The sequence below is a fragment of the Polyodon spathula genome, chromosome 4 (genome assembly GCF_017654505.1).
Source record: "Polyodon spathula isolate WHYD16114869_AA chromosome 4, ASM1765450v1, whole genome shotgun sequence".
Lineage (NCBI taxonomy): Eukaryota > Metazoa > Chordata > Actinopteri > Acipenseriformes > Polyodontidae > Polyodon > Polyodon spathula.
Window position 1 is genome coordinate 1,505,802 of NC_054537.1, and position 23,237 is coordinate 1,529,038.

The 23,237-nt window shown below is 42.3% G+C and overlaps 1 protein-coding gene across 2 annotated transcripts in view; it reads left to right on the top strand.

Moving 5' to 3' along the window:
• Positions 1-23,237, top strand: part of LOC121314040 (sodium channel protein type 4 subunit alpha-like) — a 189,053-nt gene that overhangs the window by 147,477 nt on the left and 18,339 nt on the right. For both annotated transcript variants that reach the window (XM_041246825.1, XM_041246826.1), the window contains exons 18-20: positions 5,968-6,091; positions 8,785-8,939; positions 9,534-9,707. In XM_041246825.1, coding sequence (XP_041102759.1) covers positions 5,968-6,091; positions 8,785-8,939; positions 9,534-9,707 — 453 coding nt within the window. The remainder of the gene's footprint in view (positions 1-5,967; positions 6,092-8,784; positions 8,940-9,533; positions 9,708-23,237) is intronic.

Genomic DNA, 23,237 nt, shown 5'->3' on the forward strand with positions numbered 1-23,237 from the left:
ACTGTAAAAAAAAAACTAAAAATAATAAGGTCACGTTATCAAAAAAAAAAAAAAAGTTTGCTTTGCTGAAATTTCAGGTATTTCCTGTCAGTTGTTTTGATAAAGACCACATAAATATCTTAGCCATGTGCACGCAGCCCCTGAGCCAGGATGGAGGTGTTCCAGGATAAAGCTGCCACATGGCAAGTTAGCTGATAAAGATATACAGAGTTCTATTTCACTGATGTTTACAACACGGTGAACACTGCTTTGTACACATTCTCTGTTGAGGTTATTTTTAAGCCAGTGCTGATGGTAAACGCCACTGGTATGTGCAACCCTAGCAGGCTTCACTGAACACTGAGCATTGTAGCATCTAGTGATGGCAAGCATCTCTGAGGCGCACACATGGAGTGTGGGCCATGTGGATGTGGTGTAAAGCAATAAGGGGAAATGAGTAATAATGGAAAGTAATACTGGAGCTGATATGCTGTAGGAATTCTGGCTTTGAAGCCATGGCTTTAAAACAGTCAAACAGCAGCACCTAGAGAAAAAATACATGCATTCATTTGCGTGTTAACTTTCGGAACTTTCTAGAGCTGTTTATGAGCTACATTGAGAGATGTATTCATTTACTGTAACTGTTAATATCACCCACCCCACCTCTGTTTTAAACGCTCACTCGTATTGTTTTGTGCAGTCAGTGTTGTCCTATGTAACTACTTTTCATTTTGAGGAATTGTTTAGTTTAGTTTTTTTAAATAGTGTTATGGTGTGTTTATAGCTCCTGTAGGAAATATAAAAAAATTGTCCCAGTAAAGGTTCCCCAGCAGAACTCTAAAGATTTTGACCTTGAAAGCAAGAATTTGTTGGGTTGGGTCCCTCAGTGCATTGACCTTGGTGTGACAGCGTTAATTATGCAGTAATCCCATCCTGTGCAGTCACCTTTCCGGGAGCTACAGAGAAAACAAATCTCAAATTCGCATTGCTGAGGCTTTTCGTTTTACGCACCGGAAACCACACAGGCATGGCATCTGTCCGTGGCCTGAGGAAAAGTCAGTGGGAGTCGGGAACAACTGAACAGGATGAGGTGGGCTCAGGCTCCACACAGTAAAGCCCAGTGCAGTTTATTTTTGGAAGACTCTGTTTGCGGCGTTCATACCTGAGGGGTTGTGAGTGACAAGAGGTCTCCTTGGGATCCTTGAGTCCTCCAACAGAGACCTTCTATGGCAATAGTTTTTGTGGTCTCCTGGCAGTTTTGTCACGGCACATGGTGTGACTTGCACACATAGAGAGGCAGCCCGTGCCTCAGAGTAGATTGCCAGCAGGAAGCAATGGATATATGCTAAATATATGGGCTTCTGGGGAAGCATGATGTCACTTTGAGGCTCTATGAGATTCTCACAGGATACAATTGATTTACATCAGCTGATCATTTTTTTTTTGCCTGGTACACAGAACAAGGTTATTGTGTTGCAGTTTGTATACAGTTTGTATGTTTGCTGAAAATTAACCAAAGCGATGGTTCTGGCAGGCAACTCACTTTAACCTTGGATAAACATCAAACATATCTTAGGCGCTTCTAATACCAGAACTAATACCACCTGACTGAAATAAAAGGGAGCCATTCTGTGTTAAATTAACCAAATTCAACAGGTCTCCCCACTTGACCCTTTCATATGTACACAAAACGTTCTTCCTTACTTCAAAGTAAAAAGTGTCCTATAATGTACATGACTGAAAATACATTTCCAACCTTGCTAGCCCCCCGATATTGCAAGTGACACAGACGTCAAAGCACCTGGTAATGAGCAGCGGTCATTGCACAGAGCAACAGAACACCCTGTGTTAGGGAAGTGTTACTGCTCACAGTGCAATGATGCAATAAACAGTTTACGAATGTTCATATTGACATAAGGTGAGCTGCTACGGCAATGACCCACTTGGCCTTAGGCTTATAATGGTGACTGATATGAAAGAAAGTATGAGAATAATTATGAGAAATAATTAACCACAGTAAGCTTGTAAACTATAGTAGTTAGTGGTTGGTTGCACCTGGGTGGAGTACAGCTGAATAACACATTTTACTGTTGACATCTATAACTAGTAAGACAGCATAAACAACCTGTAGTCGCATAGGCTGTGAGCTACCAGAGTATAAATACAAGGCCCAGAGGAGCTCCCAATACCTCCAGATCATCTGGATCATTGGGGTAGCGTCTGAAGCTGTCTCTCCAGGGGTTGAGGTAATCTGATCATTTCTTTTTATCATCTCTCTTAATACTTCTGGCACGTATTGTATTCAGACAATAATCTTCAATGTAGAATGTAATGTGGGTATTTGAAACTAATAAATGGTAAACACTGTTAAGATTTCAAGGATGGTCTGGCCTCATCCTTATAGCATAACAAAGTAACTGATTCTGTGTTTACCTTAATGTACATGTACCAGCAAACACCGTCCATATTGTATATATGAATTTATTTACAAAAAACTAAATAATAAGTAGATAACACCAATCTATTGGGAACCAAATGAATTGAAAGTACTGTAGATCAACCCAGTTAAGCTTTAGTGCAAGACTTTACTCAAAGTAACAGTAGAGTTCTCTTGGCCTGATTAGTAGGCTTGTCTGTTTGAAAGGATGAGTCACATTTTAAGAGTGTAACAGCAAAGAGCCATCCAGAGCAGTGTCTGTGGGCTAATTAGTAGTTTGCAAAACAAATGGTTATTATGGGTTGTTATCCTTCAACGTCTATCAATAATGGGTACTAGACTATATATATCTTTAAACTGCATCCATGTGACCCCCCCCCCCCAAACACCTCTTTCCAATTGATCCAGTTGAATTGTGAAACAGAATTTACTGAACTGGTCTAAGAGGAGCTTTTGAAAGAGTCTTTAACCCTTCATTGAGACCTTACCCCGTCACGTTTTAACCTGAACCATGGAGAGTTGAGTCTAACCCTTCCTTCAGACCTTACCCCATCACGGTTTAATCTGAACCATGAAGAGAGTTGAGTCTAACCCTTCGTTCAGACCTTACCCCATCACATTTTAATCTGAACCATGAAGAGAGTTGAGTCTAACCCTTCGTTCAGACCTTACCCCATCACGTTTTAATCTGAACCATGAAGAGAGTTGAGTCTAACCCTTCGTTCAGACCTTAACCCATCACGTTTTAATTTGAACCATGAAGAGTGTTGAGTCTAACCCTTCGTTCAGACCTTACCCCATCACGTTTTAATCTGAACCATGAAGAGAGTTGAGTCTAACCCTTCCTTCATACCTTACCCCATCACGTTTTAATCTGAACCATGAAGAGAGTTGAGTCTAACCCTTCATTCAGACCTTACCCCAGCTTTACACATTATAATGCTGTGTAAGAACACATGTATTTCCTAAATGACTACTTTACACAGTAATTGGAGATGCTTACTGTAAAGTGTTGCCCTTATTACTGTGCAGTAGGGTTATCCTGCTTTGGCACCCTGTTAATATTGCTCTGAGAAAATATATGCAGAAGATGTAGGCTCCAGGGCTGTGGTAAGAGGTTATTGGAGTGGGTGTGGAATGAGACTGAAGCCTGTTCTGTTATGTCTGGTGCAGATAAGGACATGTTGGAAGGGTTATGTGATAGCCCTGAACAGTATAAGTAGAACGGCATTTGGCAGATGCCTTTATCCAAAGAACTTACATGAAGAGTGTTGAGTCTAACCCTTCGTTCAGACCTTACCCCATCACGTTTTAATCTGAACCATGAAGAGAGTTGAGTCTAACCCTTCTTCTTCAGACCTTACCCCATTGCCTTTTAAGCCTCTGAACCATGAAGAGAGTTGAGTCTAACCCTTCATTCAGACCTTACCCCATCACGTTTTAATCTGAACCATGAAGAGAGTTGAGTCTAACCCTTCCATTCAGACCTTCCCAGCCACCGAGCATCTTGTTAGCCTTTCCTTTATATCCCAACCATGTTTTAATCTGAACCATGAAGAGTGTTGAGTCTAACCCTTCGTTCAGACCTTACCCCATCACGTTTTAATCTGAACCATGAAGAGAGTTGAGTCTAACCCTTCCTTCATACCTTACCCCATCACGTTTTAATCTGAACCATGAAGAGAGTTGAGTCTAACCCTTCATTCAGACCTTACCCCAGCTTTACACATTATAATGCTGTGTAAGAACACATGTATTTCCTAAATGACTACTTTACACAGTAATTGGAGATGCTTACTGTAAAGTGTTGCCCTTATTACTGTGCAGTAGGGTTATCCTGCTTTGGCACCCTGTTAATATTGCTCTGAGAAAATATATGCAGAAGATGTAGGCTCCAGGGCTGTGGTAAGAGGTTATTGGAGTGGGTGTGGAATGAGACTGAAGCCTGTTCTGTTATGTCTGGTGCAGATAAGGACATGTTGGAAGGGTTATGTGATAGCCCTGAACAGTATAAGTAGAACGGCATTTTACTCCACTCTACTTGGCAGATGCCTTTATCCAAAGTGAACTTACAGGTGTTGCAGGACAGTCCCTCGGGTTACGACTACATTCTGGGAATTGTAGTCCTGCAACCCCCTAGAACTACAATTTTTCTCCTTCTCTGCCACAATATATATATAGTTTTCATTGTTTTCACTGAAATTTGGAGGATGCACTGCCTCCCTTGCCTCCTCTGAGGAGCCTCCACTGGTATGTATGTATGTATCTACTTACTGTATTTTTCAATCTGGTTTAGCGTCTTGGATGCAGGGTTTATAGATATATGAAAACATATATTCATGACATGAGTTTGGGAACAAAAAGTCCCCAAGTGGGTGATCCAGTTAAAGCGCTGCCACTGGGAGCACAGGAAGAGCAGGGATTGCTTCACCTCATAGCACAACAGCAAACCCTACTGGCCAGATTCAGAGTGGATAGAAAACAAGGTAAACTCTGTTCTCCGGGATCAGTAGCCCGCCCTCCCGCCCACCTCTGCTCTGGATTACTCAGCGTAAAGGCGATTCTAGCTTTAGTCTTGTGAGAAAGAAGGATGCTCACACTCCCTCAGAACGTCTGTGCTGTGTGGGGACTCGCTGCAGTGAGGAGAAAAAACAGAAGAACATTCCAAGTTGGGGAAAAATAAATAAAAATAATAACTAGTCACTCTAAATTAAAAAAAAAAAAAAAAAAGTTTGGGAATGAGAAAAGACCATTCGACCCATCAAGGCTTGTCCCTTGTTAGCACACCCGTCTCCTGTACTGGGGGATCGCATACAAAAACACAGAATCTCGTCTTTTTTAAATGTTCCCAGTGTTTTAGGATATAGCTGATGTGTATGATTTGTTTATCTTTACTGAAATAAGTATTCTGAAAAGCTATTATATTTTCTACATGTCTATTAGCTGTCTAACAGGACTATCGCATTTTTTTCAGCTGATGATACAATCAGAGGAGTTGCCTATCACACCGTGCGCGCGCCTGTCTCCACTGGTGTGAAAGTTAGTGTCGTAGCGAAAGTGCCATTTTATCATAGAACAAATTGCTTCACGTCCGGTGTGTGGAGACCTTTAGGGTTATCTCATGCAAAAAGATTTCCACATTAAGTGCACTGTAACTCTGCATAATAACATTATAATGATGTGTAAGCACACATGCGTTTCCTAATTAGAGACACTTCATGTACAGTGTTACTGTAATCAATATCTGTCTACAAAGCTGTCAGAAAGGGTAACTGATACAGTAAGTGGCTGTTGATAAGGAAATAGGTTTGGACATCTCCCTTGACCCTGGCTATGGGTTCAGAGAGTTTTGACAGTTATTGCCTTTTTTACACACTGAGGTGAAGCCTTGCCTCTGACATATAATGCAATTGGTTCACTTTATTTTTTTTCTAGTAGTAGTTCTAGATTTTCTAGTAGTAACTCAGACTTCACTTTTGTAGCCATGTGCAGCAGAGCCTGCACATGGCTTGTGTGCCACACGCCTCTGACTCTCCCCTGCTCTCACTCAGAAGCTGGATGAGATCAGCCTATCTGAAGGCAGCACGGTGGACCTGAGGAAGCCTGGGGAGGACGAGGACGAGGAGTCAGAACTGAACGAGGAGGCCCTAGACCCAGAGGACTGCTTTTCCCAAAGTAAGCTGGACACATATTATACATGAACAGGTTACATTGTATTTGCTCCTTTGAAATTGTAATATTTGTTAAATATATTGAATCTGTATATATTGAATATGTGGCTATTTAAAGCACTGGAGACATCTCTTTAATATACTGTAGCTCCAGAACAGGTATGGCGGGCATGTTTGTGTTTCAACCCTGCCCCAGACAAGCTACTCTCTTGTGCCAATTGTTCTGTATTCCTTCATTGTGTGATGTGAAACCCAGACTGCTAGGAGCAGGGCTGAAGCCACCAGCGCTCTCTAACGGTCACATTGAACAAATCAATGAAGGCTCTCTCTCTCTCTCACATTCTCAGACACACTGTGCCCATTGGGCTTTACTTTTATTGAAGCATCAGATTTTTAATCATACATCAATGGGACATCCCACCATCTCTAACAGGCAGTCAAGAGACAGAAAAATGCATCTGCAACAGCTGAACCCAGTTTAGCTGTTAAGCATATTAAATTGCAATGGTTTGAATGCAATGAGTCAAGGTACATTCAGCTGTCAGGATAGTGCGTCTGCTGGTTTCTACAGAACATGTTTGAATTGAGCTCTACCAATTGTATTGCCACGTAGTATTAGTGTCTAAAAAACGGAACCCTTTTGCTCTTCCATTAGTTAGCTACAGTTGTCTAAAACGTGCAGTTGCTCTGCATTTTCTATATTTGCATTTTCAAATATCTGGTGCTACATTAGGTTAGAGAAAGAGCTCCATTTCAGTGCCTTATTCTCAGGAACTCTGAACACTTACAGGAGTGCCCAGCCTCTGCCTGTTACACACAGCCAACACATAAAAGCACATTGGAATAACATTGGAATCAGTACAGTTTACAAAAACCCCATTAGATAAAGAGACACGGCTACACAGGCTGATGCGTGTGCTTGTATGGAGGTATCCGAGAGGAGAGAGGGTGAGGATGGAGGTCGTTACCATTAGGAAGGGTAGACATTGCCTTTATCTTCTTTAATTGCTATATTAGGTTGTTGGTCACACAGTTAATGTCGACTTCCGGGGGCTAAAAAGACTGTGTTTCCTAAGTAAAGGTTTCAGTGTCGTTACTAATTGAGTTGCAACTACTTTGTTACCATATTCATGTTTTAGAGTTGAAGGAAATAATTAAATTCAGAGCATCTCAGATGCCAGTAATGGAGATAGTCAGATGAGCACAGGATGTGATAATGCAATTGCTCCATTGTTCTTGATGTGTGACAGAAAGCTTTTAAAGAGTCGCTGATACTGGGTTTCAGTTGGGTAACAGCGGTAATCTCTTATCAAGTTAGAGCAACAAGATTACCCAACACACTGATCATTAAACAGGCCTAAAACTGGATTAGGACAGGAGAGTCCTGTGAAAAGTGTTGCTATTGATGTGTGAAACTGATTTCAGGCAGTCAGACTCCATTCCCCAGTCTATACAAAAAAGAAAAAGAAAAATGAAGTAGTAATGGAGACACAGACAGCGACTGTATGACGTTCAAGTTCCATTGAGATGTGCATAGTGCAGCTTGCCAGTGTATAGAGGCTGAAGTCTTTGTTGAATATGAGGGAGTCAAAGCAGCAAAGTACAGTAATAGACAAGCTCCCTGATTGCTTTTGCCTTTAGAGGTCGCTCAGGTCTCCTGAATGAATTGGGTGGTTTCAGAGGGGTCCCTAGTGGAAATGAAGACATTTCACAAGCAGCTTTGGGATCACACTACAAAAAAAATCACATTCTCTCTCTCTCTCTCTCTCTCTCTCTCTCTCTCTCTCTCTCTCTCTCTCTCTCTCTCTCTCTCTCTCTCTCTCTCTCTCTATATATATATATATATATATATATATATATATATATATAGCATATATAAAAGTATGTCTCTACTATGTCTCTACGAGGTAATGAGATAGACTTTGTACATGAATGCTTTCATGATTATATATTTTTAATATTATTGCTGTTAGTTTTATTGTTATTATTATTAATAGTATCTGCATAATGTACAAAAAAAGTGTGATTATATTTCTCAATTGCTGAAATGATGTCTTGATTTAAATATTTATTACAATTGCTGAGGTGCAATAAATTGCCATTTGTATTCATGTTCTTACTCCTGGACCTTTACAATAAAGCTGTACCCTACCATGACTTAAATAACAGCATGTTTAAAAAAGCTATCTAAAACAATGCCAAACTTCTAGCTAATGAATAGCTATGTCAGCATTATTTTATTTGTACTACATGTATTTAAAAAGGAAATGTCTGTTTATACAGCAATTGAAAATGCAGGTTTAATCCTTTCCCCCAAAAAGCATCCTCCCCATCTTTAGAAAAGTTACAGAACTCTGAAAAGACTGTCAGAGGATTAAATGCGTGGGCTGGCTGAAGACTTGGTTAAACCATGTGTGCCCACATTTGTTCTGTAACAAACAATCAGTCATACCTTTAAACACTGACTAGTAAAAAAAAAAAAAAAAAAAACAGTAAAACAGCAGAGAAAGGCTTCAAAGTTCTTGTCAAAACATTGATCTGGTGCAAGGTAAGCTGTTATCTTGTCAGCATTCAGATGCAGCTTCAGGTTTTGTGTTTGAAGAGGGAAAGGGTTAGACCGTACACTAACACTCTTACTGCTGTCTGACTTGTTGTAAGTGTTCTAAGGGTTGTTAAAACCTGAATTTTTTTGATCAGGGTGCGTGCGTCAGTTCCCATGCTGTGACATTAACACCACACAGGGAGCTGGCAGGGCCTGGTGGACACTCCGAAAAACCTGCTTCAGAATTGTGGAGCACAGCTGGTTTGAAACGTTTATCATCTTTATGATTCTACTCAGCAGTGGAGCTCTTGTAAGTTGACTGACTTTGTTTTCTTAGTTTTTTCAAGTTCAAATGTCTGGATTAGAAACCCCAGCAGCACAACATCCATGGAGACAGCCCACACAGTACCAAGCATTAGCCATCCTTCCAGGATTAAGAGCCTCTGCTGTTTAAATCCTTGCATACTGGATACTTTGCTCAATTCCATTGTAACATGGATTACCATTCACCCACATACAGCACATAATGCAGAGGCATTTTCTAGGCAATCTGTGCCAACAAAATGGAACGGGTTCCGTGCTGTGCATAGGTTCTGTGTGCATGGTAAAGCACACGTGTGCCATGGCTGGATCACAGTCCTTATTGTTGTTGTATGTTACTGAGAGTACACATTATTATTGTTTTTTGCATGCCCTAATAATTAATGTTGTTCATATTTAGCATTAGCAGTGATATCAATACACAGACAATATGTTGATAAGAGCACATTTTTTTTCTGGAACTGCATGTGTTCTGGTATTTCCAGCAGTCTATACGGATTTATTTTGAAAAGATATCATCGTTATGCACATTTCTGTGGAGACTGGGGGGGGTCATTATACATTCTTTTTCTTTCTCCATCAGGCATTTGAAGATGTCAACATAGAAAAAAGAAAAGTGATAAAAAACGTTCTGGAATACGCAGATAAGGTGTTCACGTATGTGTTCATTCTTGAAATGCTCCTAAAATGGGTAGCGTATGGCTTTAAGAAGTATTTCACCAATGCTTGGTGCTGGCTCGATTTTGTAATCGTGGATGTAAGTATTTCTTTGTTCTTTATAAATTATATATGCATGCTGATATGATCTCGTTTGAATTTGTTTTAAAATAATATGTGACACACGAAGCGCTGTTGTATTCATGATAGAGGTTCAGATTTGTTTAAGCCAACATGTTTTCTCTGGGAAAGCTAAAACTAAGCAGTCTGAACCGCTAGTCAATATTGCCCAAAGCTTGTAGTCGTAATTATTGACTGTTTTCCCAGTAAGCATATGTTTTAAATGTGCTACCATAATTCTGAGGCTATAACATCTATTTATATTTAGTGTACTACAGTGTTTTACAAGAAGTGTGAGTACAAAAGATGTGTGTTTTACATGAGAGCGTATTATACAAGAGATGTGTGTTTTACATGAGAGCGTATTATACAAGAGATGGGTGTTTTACATGAGAGTGCATTATACAAGAGATGTGTGTTTTACATGAGAGCGCATTATACAAGAGATGTGTGTTTTACATGAGAGCGCATTATACAAAAGATGTGTGTTTTACATGAGAGCGTATTATACAAGAGATGTGTGTTTTACATGAGAGTGCATTATACAAAAGAGCTATCTCAAGGCAGTGTATTCATGTGCATTATACACAGGGGGGCATGGTATACAAATAATGCACATTATAATCTAAAATAACAAAAACTAATTCTAGTAAAGAATATGACCTACATTCCAATACAGCATAGAGACCTATACATCAGAAATGAAAAGCAAACCTGCTCCAAACGACTTGCAGGCAAATAAAGGATGACTGTATTGATGGGTCAGGATCAGGATTTGATTTTTTAACAGTAATAATTAGTGTACTGTAGCTCAGGGGTGTCAGACATGCTTCATAGGAATTGTACCTTGAATCAAGTGAATTTAAAAAAAAATCAGTAACTGTAAAAGACCTTGAAAAATATGAAATCTGTCCAATTGAACAAATAATTTGATCAATTATGTTACTGGGGAGCTTAAGTTGGAATGAAAACCAGAAGACCCTGCGGCCCCCCCCTGCATGTAGCTTATTGCCACTTTGTTTTTCATTGGCTGTAAACAGTTCCTATACCAATGGTTAATATATACTAATGTCATTGTCAAGCATACAGTAATGAGCATTGTGGGGGTTGATCAGTATGTTTACAGGACATGAATGATCCTCAATGCCTGCTGCCCTCATGTGAATGAATAGTGAATGAAATGTGAATTCACACTCACCAGGCTGACTGGAACTCATACACGTCTCTCTGGAGTGCCAGCAGCACTACACTGTGTGGAGGCAGGATCCGAGCCTAGATGCAAAGACAGGGGGGAGCGTTGGGTGGTGGTTCTTATGTTCAGATGTTTTGTAAATAAGATTTTGGAAAGGATTTTGCTTCAGTATTTGCATTTGTGATTTTAAGTTTAGAGTTAAGATTAGTTAGTAAGTAAGATTAGTAAGGCTTACAGATTGCAATTTAAAAATAGGACACATTGAAATGATTGTGCTGCTACAGCCCCAGTGGAGCCAAATAGAGGCATGTGTTCCTGTGCATAAAGCATGAGTGTGAACCCATGGTCTCAGATAAACGCAAAGCCATGTCTATAGCAGGTGCTGCTCTCTGAACTTGATAAGGCTGTATTCCACTTATCTTTCTATGTAGCGGTATATGAGTCAGTAGTATTAGAATACAATGTGTTGCAGATGTCTATGCACAAATTGATTATTTGTCATTTTGCCATATTTTCTTTTGTAATATTACTGTCTGCTTGTTTTAAATGTAGTTAAACTTCACCCAACTCTCAAGAACCCTTTCTTCTTGGCTTTAAAATAAGCAGATTCAAACCAGAGGCTGTAAACTAACGAGTGGAGTGAGATCAAATTAAGAAAATATTCTTGGAATTTCCCCTTTTATTCTTAGACCTTAGCCTTTTATTTTTAGAATCCCCCCTTGTATTCTTAGAACTCCCCCTTTTAAACAAAACAAGCACACATGGGGAAGTGAAATGCAGGCTGTGAAGTCCACAGGCTTTGATATCTTTACATTAGCAGTGCTGTGATGCTGCTGCTGTTCTGTGGGGTTCTCTTGGGGCTGGTTAGAAGTGAATTAGTGCTTGAGTTGCTTACATTAGCAGCCAGTGCCCCCAGTGGAGTGTGAGAGCATCTGGAATTGGCCCTTATCCCTTCAAGAAGATGTAGCCAAGTTGTTTTATTTAGGGTTAATGTCTGACGCAGTGATCGTTAGCTGCTGGATAACTGACTGAGCAATGGTTCGGTGTTCTGAGCAGAAGGCTGACATCTCTGCTATTATAAATCCAAACACATTATTTCAATTATTTTGAAATGTGTTTTTAGGTTTTGTGTTGCTCTAGGTAATGTAGCTCACAGCACAAGGAATGTATGTTGTTGTTAAAGCAAGTCTCAACATTCTAACATGCTGGTAGCTTTTTAGAGGGCCCATAGAAAAGTAACAGCCATACTCAGAACCGGATTGGCTGAGAAGATCTGTGAGATTTTAATTTATTTAAAAAACAATTGGTAATGAAATCATTCCGTACATCTTACCTTTTGTGTACTTGAAACATGTGCCTCGAGTGAATATTGTGTTTTTACTGAGAGAATGTTATTTGCTATACAGTAACATGTGTTTCTTTCAAACCTGCACATGGATCCTGCACAGATTGGATGTGCACAGAAGGTAAGGGTTATGGATATATTTCGTTAGCTAGAATCACTTGATCACTGCCAACTATTATTGTCTCACATGTTTGGGATCAACCATATTGGGACCATAAAAAATAAAAAAATGTTTTTGTGAATTTAGGGGTTTTGGACATTTATAAAGCAACATGCATTCCCATGTATAGCTTTACAAAACAGCTGTGCTTCATCCTGCTAGGGAGACCTGTTACCCAATCAATTAGTTCTCATGCTCGTCTCTCCAGTTCACCTGTACTTTATACTTTCATTGACACATTATTTAAAAGCAATTTCAAGTCGAATGGCATACATACATAAACAACAGTTATTTGTGTACCTGTAAAAGTAGCGTGACTATTAGGAATGACACACTGTATGGTATGTCTGAAATATTTGTGCTTCAGGGATTACAGTGGGGTTTACATTCAAGTGTTAGGACTCATCATGATGACAGATGATTTAATCAAAAAATATCTGTGCTAATTACCTGGTCTGTGGTGACATTCAGTCAGTTTCCAGGGAAGTACATAGGGAATACTGAATGATCGTTCGTAGTGTGCAGTTTTCAAAGTTTCCAGGGAAGTACATAGAGGATACTGAATGATCGTTTGTGGTGTGCAGTTTTCAAAGTTTCCAGGGAAGTACATAGAGGATACTGAATGATCGTTCGTGGTGTGCAGTTTTCAAAGTTTCCAGGGAAGTACATAGAGGATACTGAATGATTGTTTGTGGTGTGCAGTTTTCAAAGTTTCCAGGGAAGTACATAGAGGATACTGAATGATTGTTTGTGGTGTGCAGTTTTATTTGCCACAGGAGGAGGGGTTCAATGCAAGGACATCCTCCTGTGATGAATAAAAGCGTCACACCATGAACTATCATTCAGTATTCTATGTAGACCACAAGAATGTTTCCAAAATAAACAGCAATAAAATGTGTGCTTTTTCATATCAAATCAAATTAGTTCAGGGATTATTTTACCTGGCCGATTTATTTCGAACCCTGTTTCTGGCCTCTTTTGTCAATTTTCAGCCGAGGTGTGCATCTCTCTAAGGTGAAATCTTCTTGGATTGAAATAATATGCAGGCAGATCAGAAATTGATATTTCTTGACTAAACTCGTTTGAAGGAACTTAGTGTACAAATTAAAACAACAGAGAAATCTGAAGTGATTTCAGACAGTTGTTATAAAACACGTATAGGTGGTGGTATTGTTTGAATATCGAAGCACAGCTTCATTCTGAATTTCAGCAGCACACCACAGGGCTGGCATGGAAGCAAAGACACACTCGATACTAGCCCCATTGAGCATGTTATCTCTCTTGTGTTATTCCCCTCATGTTATTCCACTTAAGTGGAATACTAAAAATGATCCCACTATAGATATAGCCAGGTGTGAAGGGTTTATATTATAGAATGTTAGTGGGCTTCCAGAATGTTAACACAAGTTTGTGTTAACAAATTATAGAATGTTAGTCTGCTTCCAGAACAGAAGTTTGTGACACGTTTGCAAATGCAGTGCTATGCTGACACGATGGACTTTTGGTTGAATAGTTCTGCACACCAGGTAAAAGGTGCTAGTCAAATAGCAGCTCGGTATTTAAGGGTTGAATCTACTCATCAATGGGAAACAATGTCTGCAGCTGCATGTGTAGCATGGTTCAATTAGATATCAGGGTCTTGTGGAACATATTCTCTACATACTGTTGATGACAGATTCTATTCAAAAAGAAGTTTAAAACAGCGTTCGCATCTTAAATAATAGTCCAGTACATTCTGATAGAAAGGCTTCATGTCTGTATTTGTAAAAATCTAAGAAAAGGAATTTTTCAATAACCCTGTTTGATTTTCGTTGTCCGTTTTAATCCATTCGTTTCTTTGAACATGCATGAATCTCATTGCACGAGGTTCCTTTGCTGCACAGCCCCCAGTAAAGGGACAGAGTGGAGTGATTACCTGCTCAAACCTTCATTTTGCTTTGTTTGATTTGCCCCCCCCCCCCGTTCCACAGATCTCTTCAGAAACTTCTTACGATAGGGTAAGTCATAGTTCAGGCTACAGAGGTGAGTAGTGCATTGTGCAAATCATCTGCTAAGTTCAAGTTTAGGTCAAAACATCTGCATCGCAACCTGCTTCTGTCTGTCATACTTGTAAGTGTACAGTGGGGTGATATAACAAGCCACCGTGCCTACATTCAGATACGTATGTATTATTATTATATTCAAGATTGCACCGTGTAACAAATTTTTTTTTTTTTTTTTTTTTCCTGGGTAGTAAGTGTTATTTCCTAATTGCTTATGCCTCAAAAGTATAGAAAATGGCTATTATTCCCCACAAACTTTGCTTTTGTGACCAGGACAGTGATATTTTGAAATTTACCTATTTTCCAGAACATTCCAGATAGATTCAGTGCTGAGTAAACTTGGAGTAACTATTAGAACTTTCCAGTAATATAAATAGTAGTATAAATACAGGGGCCTTAAGCCCACCAGTTCAGTTTAGTTCCAGCTGCCTAAGTGGACACATATCTGCATTTTTCTGAGATGGCATCAAGAGGCTGCAATGGTGGCATTCCTGATGGGTCTCCAAGGTGGTTTTACCAAGTTTCCCTACTATCTTTGCCTATGGGACAGCAGGGACACCAAGGCGCACTACCACAGGCGGGACTGGCCACAGCGGACCGAGTTCTCTGTGGGGAGGAACAACGTCAAGTGGGAGCCACTGGTGGACCCCTGGAAGGTGCTGATGCCACCACTGCACATCAAATTGGGCTTATCAAACAATTTGTCAGAGCTCTAGATAAGGAGTCGGCAGCCTTCATATATATATATATCTTCCCTAAGATGAATTCCCCTCTCACTAGTCACAACAGCTTTGTCCAGTGGTTCGGGGCTTCCTGGGCAATCACAAGGCTTTAAACTACAGGAGCTGCCAGGTGAAGAACTACGCCACAATGTGTGTTTATTGTTTACAATATTTGAAAAAGAAAAATGAAAAAGCAAGGCGAAAAATACTGGAACCCGCTACCAAGGACAGTATCTGATGGGCCCTAGCTAAACAGTACATGTTAATTTCTCTATCTAATAACGAGGCATTTTCTAAGCCTGTTCCCTCGTCATCAAAACCAATTCACAATCCAAATTAGGAAATAACACTTACTACCCAGGAAAAAAATTGTGTTGCATAGTGTTGTTTATTGTTTTTATTAAAACAAACTAATCGCTGTCCTGGTCACAAAAGCAAAGTTTGTGGGGAATAATAGCCATTTTCGATAATTTTGAGGCATAAGCAATTAGGAAAAAAAACTTACTACCCAAGAAAAAAATTGTGGTGCATAGGTGTTGTTATGTTTTTATTAAAACAAACTAATTTAAAGCGACCGTGGCTTTTATATCACACAAAACAGGTCATTGGCCTTTAAGTCTTTATGTTATCTATAGAAGATCTGCATATTGACGGGTTTTGTTTTGATTATTATGATTTTTTTAAAAAGAAAATGACACTGCTGTTGACTTGTCCTTGTTGTTTCTCTGCTGGTGTTTGTTTTGTTTTTAATTAACAAGTCTCTGTCCCACACACTCCCCTGTATTCAGTGTGTTATCTCTGACTCGCAGCACAGTCATGTTGCTATGCTACAGAAAGAGGGCAGAAAGAGCTTCAACGGAGCGCAGGCCGACACCTGAGAGTCAGCTGACCCTAGCTGATTGGTTAACAGAGATTGCAGTGTGGAGGCTAATTGCTCACAGGAAGCTGACTCCTTTTAAGGCCAGTGCTCGTGGCATCAACACATTGATGTAATAGCTGCGTGGGATTTAAGAGGAGGGTTTATATTTGATTGTATGTTTTGGAAGGCATTTAGACAGATGTTTTGTGACACTGGGATTTGCATTGCGGTATTAACCCATGAGATATATCAGAATAGAGATCGAGACAGGCACGTTATCCACAGTGATTTAACCTGCTGACCTAACCTGTAACGGCTATCCAGATTATTAACACATAAACGAATGCTTCGACTAGCACACTAATTCATCTTAGCATGTTTGTATTGGTTGACTGGAGTATTTCTAGGGTACAGTTAGCTGGTTTTTAATTACTTCTTTGTTTTAGTTTTTTTTGTACTTGTTTTTGCTTCATAGTACTCAATTAAATAAACCTGGAGTTTATTTCTGACTCCTGTAATCACTACCAGGTCCTAATGCCCCCCATGTATGGTGTCTGCACACTAAGTATTTTAAACCATATTTAACAACTTTTAATCGTCGTTATTAAACACACCATCATCATTTACCAGGCTAATCATTAACCCACTTTTAGTTTTTAATCCCAAACACTTCACATGAATTACTTTGTTTACCAACCAGTTAGTTTACATTGTCTTTTCCATTTTTTAATCGACCACTTTCCTTTACTATATATACCGGTTAGTATATTCCATATATATATACCAGTCCTAGTTGAAACAAATGGTGGGTAAAGCAAGTAACAGACCATAAGGAAAAAATTAGCTGGTCAGAAATGTATATATAATATATATATATGTATATATATATATATATATATATACTATATACAGTTGTAGTCAAAAGTTTACATTCCCCAATGGAAATGTATAATTTCTAGACATTTCTTTTGGCAAGATTCTTTAATGGTTTTTGACCATTCTTCAACGCAAAACTGTTCCAGTTCATTCCAATTCCAAGGACTTCTCTTGTGCTCAGCCTTCTTCAACTCATACCAAAGCTTCTCAATCGGATTTAGATCGGGACTTTGACCGGGCCGTTCCAGAACCTTGATTTTGTTCTTCTTTAACATTCTGCAATAGATTCTGACGTGTGCTTTGGATCCTTGCTGTGTTGGAACGCCCAGTTGTGCTTTAAACCGAGTTTTGTGGCAAAGGGTTTCAGGTGATTGGCTAATATCTTTTGGTATGCTATGGAATCCATACTACCATGTAAAGACAGCCCCATAGAAGGATATTACCACCTCCGCGCTTGACAGGAGGTATGGTGTCTTTTCTAAGCCTCACCAGGCTTTTTCCAAAAGTAACGACTATCAGTGTGACCAAATAGCATTATTTTTTGTTTCATCACACCACAAAACCTTTGACCAGACTTTAAGCGATTATCCTTGTGATGTTTTCCTAAGGTGGCTTTTTTCTTGGCCTGCGAGCATTGAAAGCTTCACCATGCAATACTTGACCTGTGGATGAAATGGAAACCCCAGTCCCACTTGCAGCCAGTTCACTTTGAATATCTTTAGCAGTCAATCTCAAATTATTATTAACCTTCCTCACAATTCTTCTGCTTGTTCTTGGCGAAAAAACCTTCTTTCTTCCAGACCGAGGGAGCATTGCAACAGTACCAGGAGTCTTGTACTTTTTAAGAATAGAAACAATAGTTGAGATTGGGATACTCAAATGTTTGGAATTCATCTTGCATCCTTCTCCAGCTTTATGACAATAAATAATTTTCTGCTTAAGGTCTTCAGATAGTCTTTACTTTTTCCCATATTGACTTATTGGTAATGACATCAATCATCACATGCCTAACCCTTTTATACGCTCTAAGAATGTTCACCTACAATCCAGCATTTTCTAGACTTTTTCAGAATTAGATTCTTCATTATCGTATTGCAATTTCTAGTACCTTGTAGACAATACTATCATAGCATCAAAGGGTGTGAATACTTTTGAGTTAGCATTTTTGGAGTTTTGCAAAAAAAAAATGCTGAAATAAATAATTGTAGCCATCTAGTTCTTGTAACTTTTTCCCCCCATCCACAAAAGCAAAACATTTGCTACAAAATATTTTTCTAAAATTCTGTTTTTGAGAAAATTCTAGAAATTATAAATTTCCATTGGGGTATGTAAACATTTGACTACAACTGTGTGTGTGTGTGTGTGTGTGTATACATAATTCATGGATGAGGCTATATTTGCATCCTGAGCCATTCTAAAAAAGGGCATAATACCACAGTAGTGATGTCAAAAAGTGATAATTCCTCTAGAGGAAAATATACTTGAACTTTGACCTATTCGACTCCTTGAGACCATCACTTTCAATTCAAACACAAAATATCTTGTTTTCAATCACTCGACAACACCCTCAGTACAAAAATGCTCATTAACGATCAACAAAATAAGAATAATTTAAAAAATAATTATGTAAAGCTGGTACATTTTTAATCTCAGAGAAACTGGAGAGGAACGGGAAATTAAAACAAGGTAAAGGCAATCATCCAAATAAAGCTAAAGCACTAACAGAAAACGACAGATCATCTGCAACAAACTGAAGCACCACGTTTAAAAACCCCAACTGTACTGCTGAACCTCGACTTCTTTAATATTAGCATCACAAGGGTATCCATGTATTATAAAAAAAATAATAGATGGGCCTCTTCATTGTGTTACAGCAAAACAATTCCATCTTGTGTTTCTGTGACAGTTTATAAACTCGACCTTCGGTTTCATAACTTATGACTTCGTAGAAACCCTACATGGAATTTTTTTCCTGTAACTCACTGAATATATATATATAATGTGTGTGTGTGTATGTGTGCTAGCTCCCCTTCATTTTATGATGTTTTTGCCTTAAAAACAGTACTATTTTTACTGCTGTCATTTACCCAAAACTGCATTTTCTATTATGTTTTTTCTTATTTTTTATTCATTTATTGATTTATGTTTTATTATGTTTACCTTGTCAGTGCTATCATGTTGTTTCAGTCAAATGGAAGCTTACAAGGAGAGTAAAATGCAGTCTCAGTGCTGTGACACACAATACAGTACAGCCTCAGTGCTGTGACACACAGTACAGTACAGTCTCAGTGGTGTGACACACAGTACAGTACAGTCTCAGTGCTGTGACACACAGTACAGTACAGTCTCAGTGCTGTGACACACAGTACAGTCTCAGTGATGTGTGACACACAGTACAGTACAGTCTCAGTGCTGTGACACACAGTACAGTCTCAGTGCTGTGACACACAGTACAGTACAGTCTCAGTGCTGTGACACACAGTACAGTACAGTCTCAGTGCTGTGACACACAGTACAGTACAGTCTCAGTGCTGTGACACACAGTACAGTACAGTCTCAGTGCTGTGACACACAGTACAGTACAGTCTCAGTGCTGTGACACACAGTACAGTACAGTCTCAGTGCTGTGACACACAGTACAGTCTCAGTGCTGTGACACACAGTACAGTCTCAGTGCTGTGACACACAGTACAGTCTCAGTGCTGTGACACACAGTACAGTACAGTCTCAGTGCTGTGACACACAGTACAGTCTCAGTGCTGTGACACACAGTACAGTCTCAGTGCTGTGACACACAGTACAGTACAGTCTCAGTGCTGTGACACACAGTACAGTACAGTCTCAGTGCTGTGACACACAGTACAGTCTCAGTGCTGTGACACACAGTACAGTACAGTCTCAGTGCTGTGACACACAGTACAGTACAGTCTCAGTGCTGTGACACACAGTACAGTACAGTCTCAGTGCTGTGACACACAGTACAGTCTCAGTGCTGTGACACACAGTACAGTACAGTTTCAGTGCTGTGACACACAGTACAGTACAGTCTCAGTGCTGTGACACACAGTACAGTACAGACTCAGTGCTGTGACACACAGTACAGTACAGACTCAGTGCTGTGACACACAGTACAGTACAGTTTCAGTGCTGTGACACACAGTACAGTACAGTCTCAGTGCTGTGACACACAGTACAGTACAGTACTCAGTGCTGTGACACACAGTACAGTACAGTCTCAGTGCTGTGACACACAGTACAGTACAGTCTCAGTGCTGTGACACACAGTACAGTACAGTCTCAGTGCTGTGACACACAGTACAGTCTCAGTGCTATGACACACTGTGGCAGGCTGGCGAGTGGATAGAGGCCCAGAGACAGTCTGCAGTTCAAAAAAATAACAATTTTATTATAAATAAACAAAAATAAAGTGCACAAGGGCAAAATAACAGATACTCAAACACAAATAAAGCAAAAACAAAACTCACAAAAATAAAGTTTCCAGGCTGGGCAATGCCTTCACTGGATTTAGAAAATTCAAAAAAAACACAAAACAAACACCAACCTGCTTCCTCAGCTCCCTCCTCCCCAATGAGAAGCAGAGGCCTCCTTTTATATCAGGTGGCTGGGCGCTGATTGATCGTTAATCAACCTAATCAACTAATCAACCCCAGCCACCTGAACATAATAAACCCAGGCAGGCAGGGGAAGTTAACCCCATCCCTGCCAATTTAAAAGGGCAGAGCTTTGCTCTGCCACACACCTCCCCCCATGTACAACGTACACCGGCCGCAATCGGCCAACTCCCCCCTCCCCCCCCCCCCCCCCCCCCCCACCCTCCTCCCCCCAAGAGTCCAATTATGTCCCTTGGGTGGGCTGTTATGGTGGGTGGTGGTGGGCGGGGTTGATGTCGGAGCCCCCAAGCCTTCTTTGGTTGAGGGGGCCCCGAATCTCCAAGGTAGCATGGCGACGGCGGCCCGGCTCCCTCTGGTGGCGGAGGCGGCGACGGCGGCCCGGCTCCCTCTGGTGGCGGAGGCGGCGACGGCGGCCCGGCTCCCTCTGGTGGCGGAGGCGGCGGCCCGGCTCCCTCTGGTGGCGGAGGCGGCGACGGCGGCCCGGCTCCCTCTGGTGGCGGAGGCGGCGGCGGCGGCGGCCCGGCTCCCTCTGGTGGCGGAGGCGGCGGCGGCGGCGGCCCGGCTCCCTCTGGTGGCGGAGGCGGCGGCGGCGGCCCGGCTCCCTCTGGTGGCGGAGGCGGCGGCCCGGCTCCCTCTGGTGGCGGAGGCGGCGGCGGTGGCGGCGGCGGGCGGCGGCCCGGCTCCCTCTGGTGGCGGAGGCGGCGGCCGGCCCGGCTCCCTCTGGTGGCGGAGGCGGCGGCCCCGGCTCCCTCTGGTGGCGGAGGCGGTGGCGGCGGCCCGGCTCCCTCTGGTGGCGGAGGCGGCGGCGGCGGCCCGGCTCCCTCTGGTGGCGGAGGCGGCGGCGGCCCGGCTCCCTCTCTCTCTCTGGGAGCGACAGCAGATCCTCCTCCCTCTCTGGCTCTGGGAGTGACGGCAGGCTCCTCCTCCCTCTCTGGCTCTGGGAGTGACGGAGGCTCCTCCTCCCTCTCTGGCTCTGGGAGCGACAGCAGATCCTCCTCCCTCTCTGGCTCTGGGGACGACGGCAGATCCTCCTCCCTCTCTGGCTCTGGGAGCGACGGCAGCTCCTCCCCCTCTCTGGCTCTGGGAGCGACGGCAGCTCCTCACCCCTCTCTGGCTCTGGGGACGACGGCAGCTCCTCACCCCTCTCTGGCTCTGGGAGCGACGGCAGCTCCTCACCCCTCTCTGGCTCTGGGAGCGACGGCAGCTCCTCACCCCTCTCTGGCTCTGGGGACGACGGAGGCTCCTCACCCCTCTCTGGCTCTGGGAGCGACGGCAGCTCCTCACCCCTCTCTGGCTCTGGGGACGACGGCAGCTCCTCACCCCTCTCTGGCTCTGGGGACGACGGCAGCTCCTCACCCCTCTCTGGCTCTGGGGACGACGGCAGCTCCTCACCCCTCTCTGGCTCTGGGGACGACGGCAGCTCCTCGCCCCTCTCTGGCTCTGGGAGCGACGGCAGCTCCTCGCCCCTCTCTGGCTCTGGGAGCGACGGCAGCTCCTCGCCCCTCTCTGGCTCTGGGAGCGACGGCAGCTCCTCCCCCCTCTCTGGCTCCCGGGAAGGCGGCTCACCCCTCTCTGGCTCTCGGGAAGGCGGCTCACCTCTCTTTATTGGAGTGACCGGTGGATCTCCCATGTCTACCGCCAGGTAATTAACCACCATGAGGGCAACCTCTGGGAAGGAGGCCGGGTGGTGTTGTTCCTCCCACTGTTCCCACCTCTCCCCATCTCGACGCCACAGCGTGTTGATAACTATGGGGAGATCGTGGACGAGGTCTGCCTCAGGGTGCATCAACCAGTCCCAGATCTCCTGGGACGGTGGTGAAGGTGGTGGTGCTGGAGGTAGTGGGGTGGCCCCTGATGCCCGGGGTGAACACTGCACCTCTTCCTGGGCCTGGTTGTAGGGGCATCCTGCCCAGTTGTGGCCGTCCTCCTCACACCGGCCACACCAGTTTGCCGGTGGCACGTCTGGGCAGGACCGCCAACGATGGTCCTCCTTCCCACACCAGGAACACCAGGGGAAGAGGCTGGCCGGGTCCTCCAGCGGTGGCTGCAGCAGCTTACATTTCTTCAGCTGCTGCTTGTCCTGCCTTTTCCACTGTCTGCTCTTCTTTCCCATTTTTTTTTTAAAAAAAAATAAATAAATACTGCTCTGAGCCTCTAGGTGGCACTATCCCACTTTGACACCAAATGTGGCAGGCTGGCGAGTGGATAGAGGCCCAGAGACAGTCTGCAGTTCAAAAAAATAACAATTTTATTATAAATAAACAAAAATAAAGTGCACAAGGGCAAAATAACAGATACTCAAACACAAATAAAGCAAAAACAAAACTCACAAAAATAAAGTTTCCAGGCTGGGCAATGCCTTCACTGGATTTAGAAAATTCAAAAACCACAAAACAAACACCAACCTGCTTCCTCAGCTCCCTCCTCACCAATGAGAAGCTGAGGCCTCCTTTTATATCAGGTGGCTGGGCGCTGATTGATCGTTAATCAACCTAATCAACTAATCAACCCCAGCCACCTGAACATAATAAACCCAGGCAGGCAGGGGAAGTTAACCCCATCCCTGCCAATTTAAAAGGGCAGAGCTTTGCTCTGCCACACACACAGTACAGTACAGTCTCAATGCTGTGACACACAGTACAGTATCAGTGCTGTGACACACATTACAGTACAGTTTCAGTG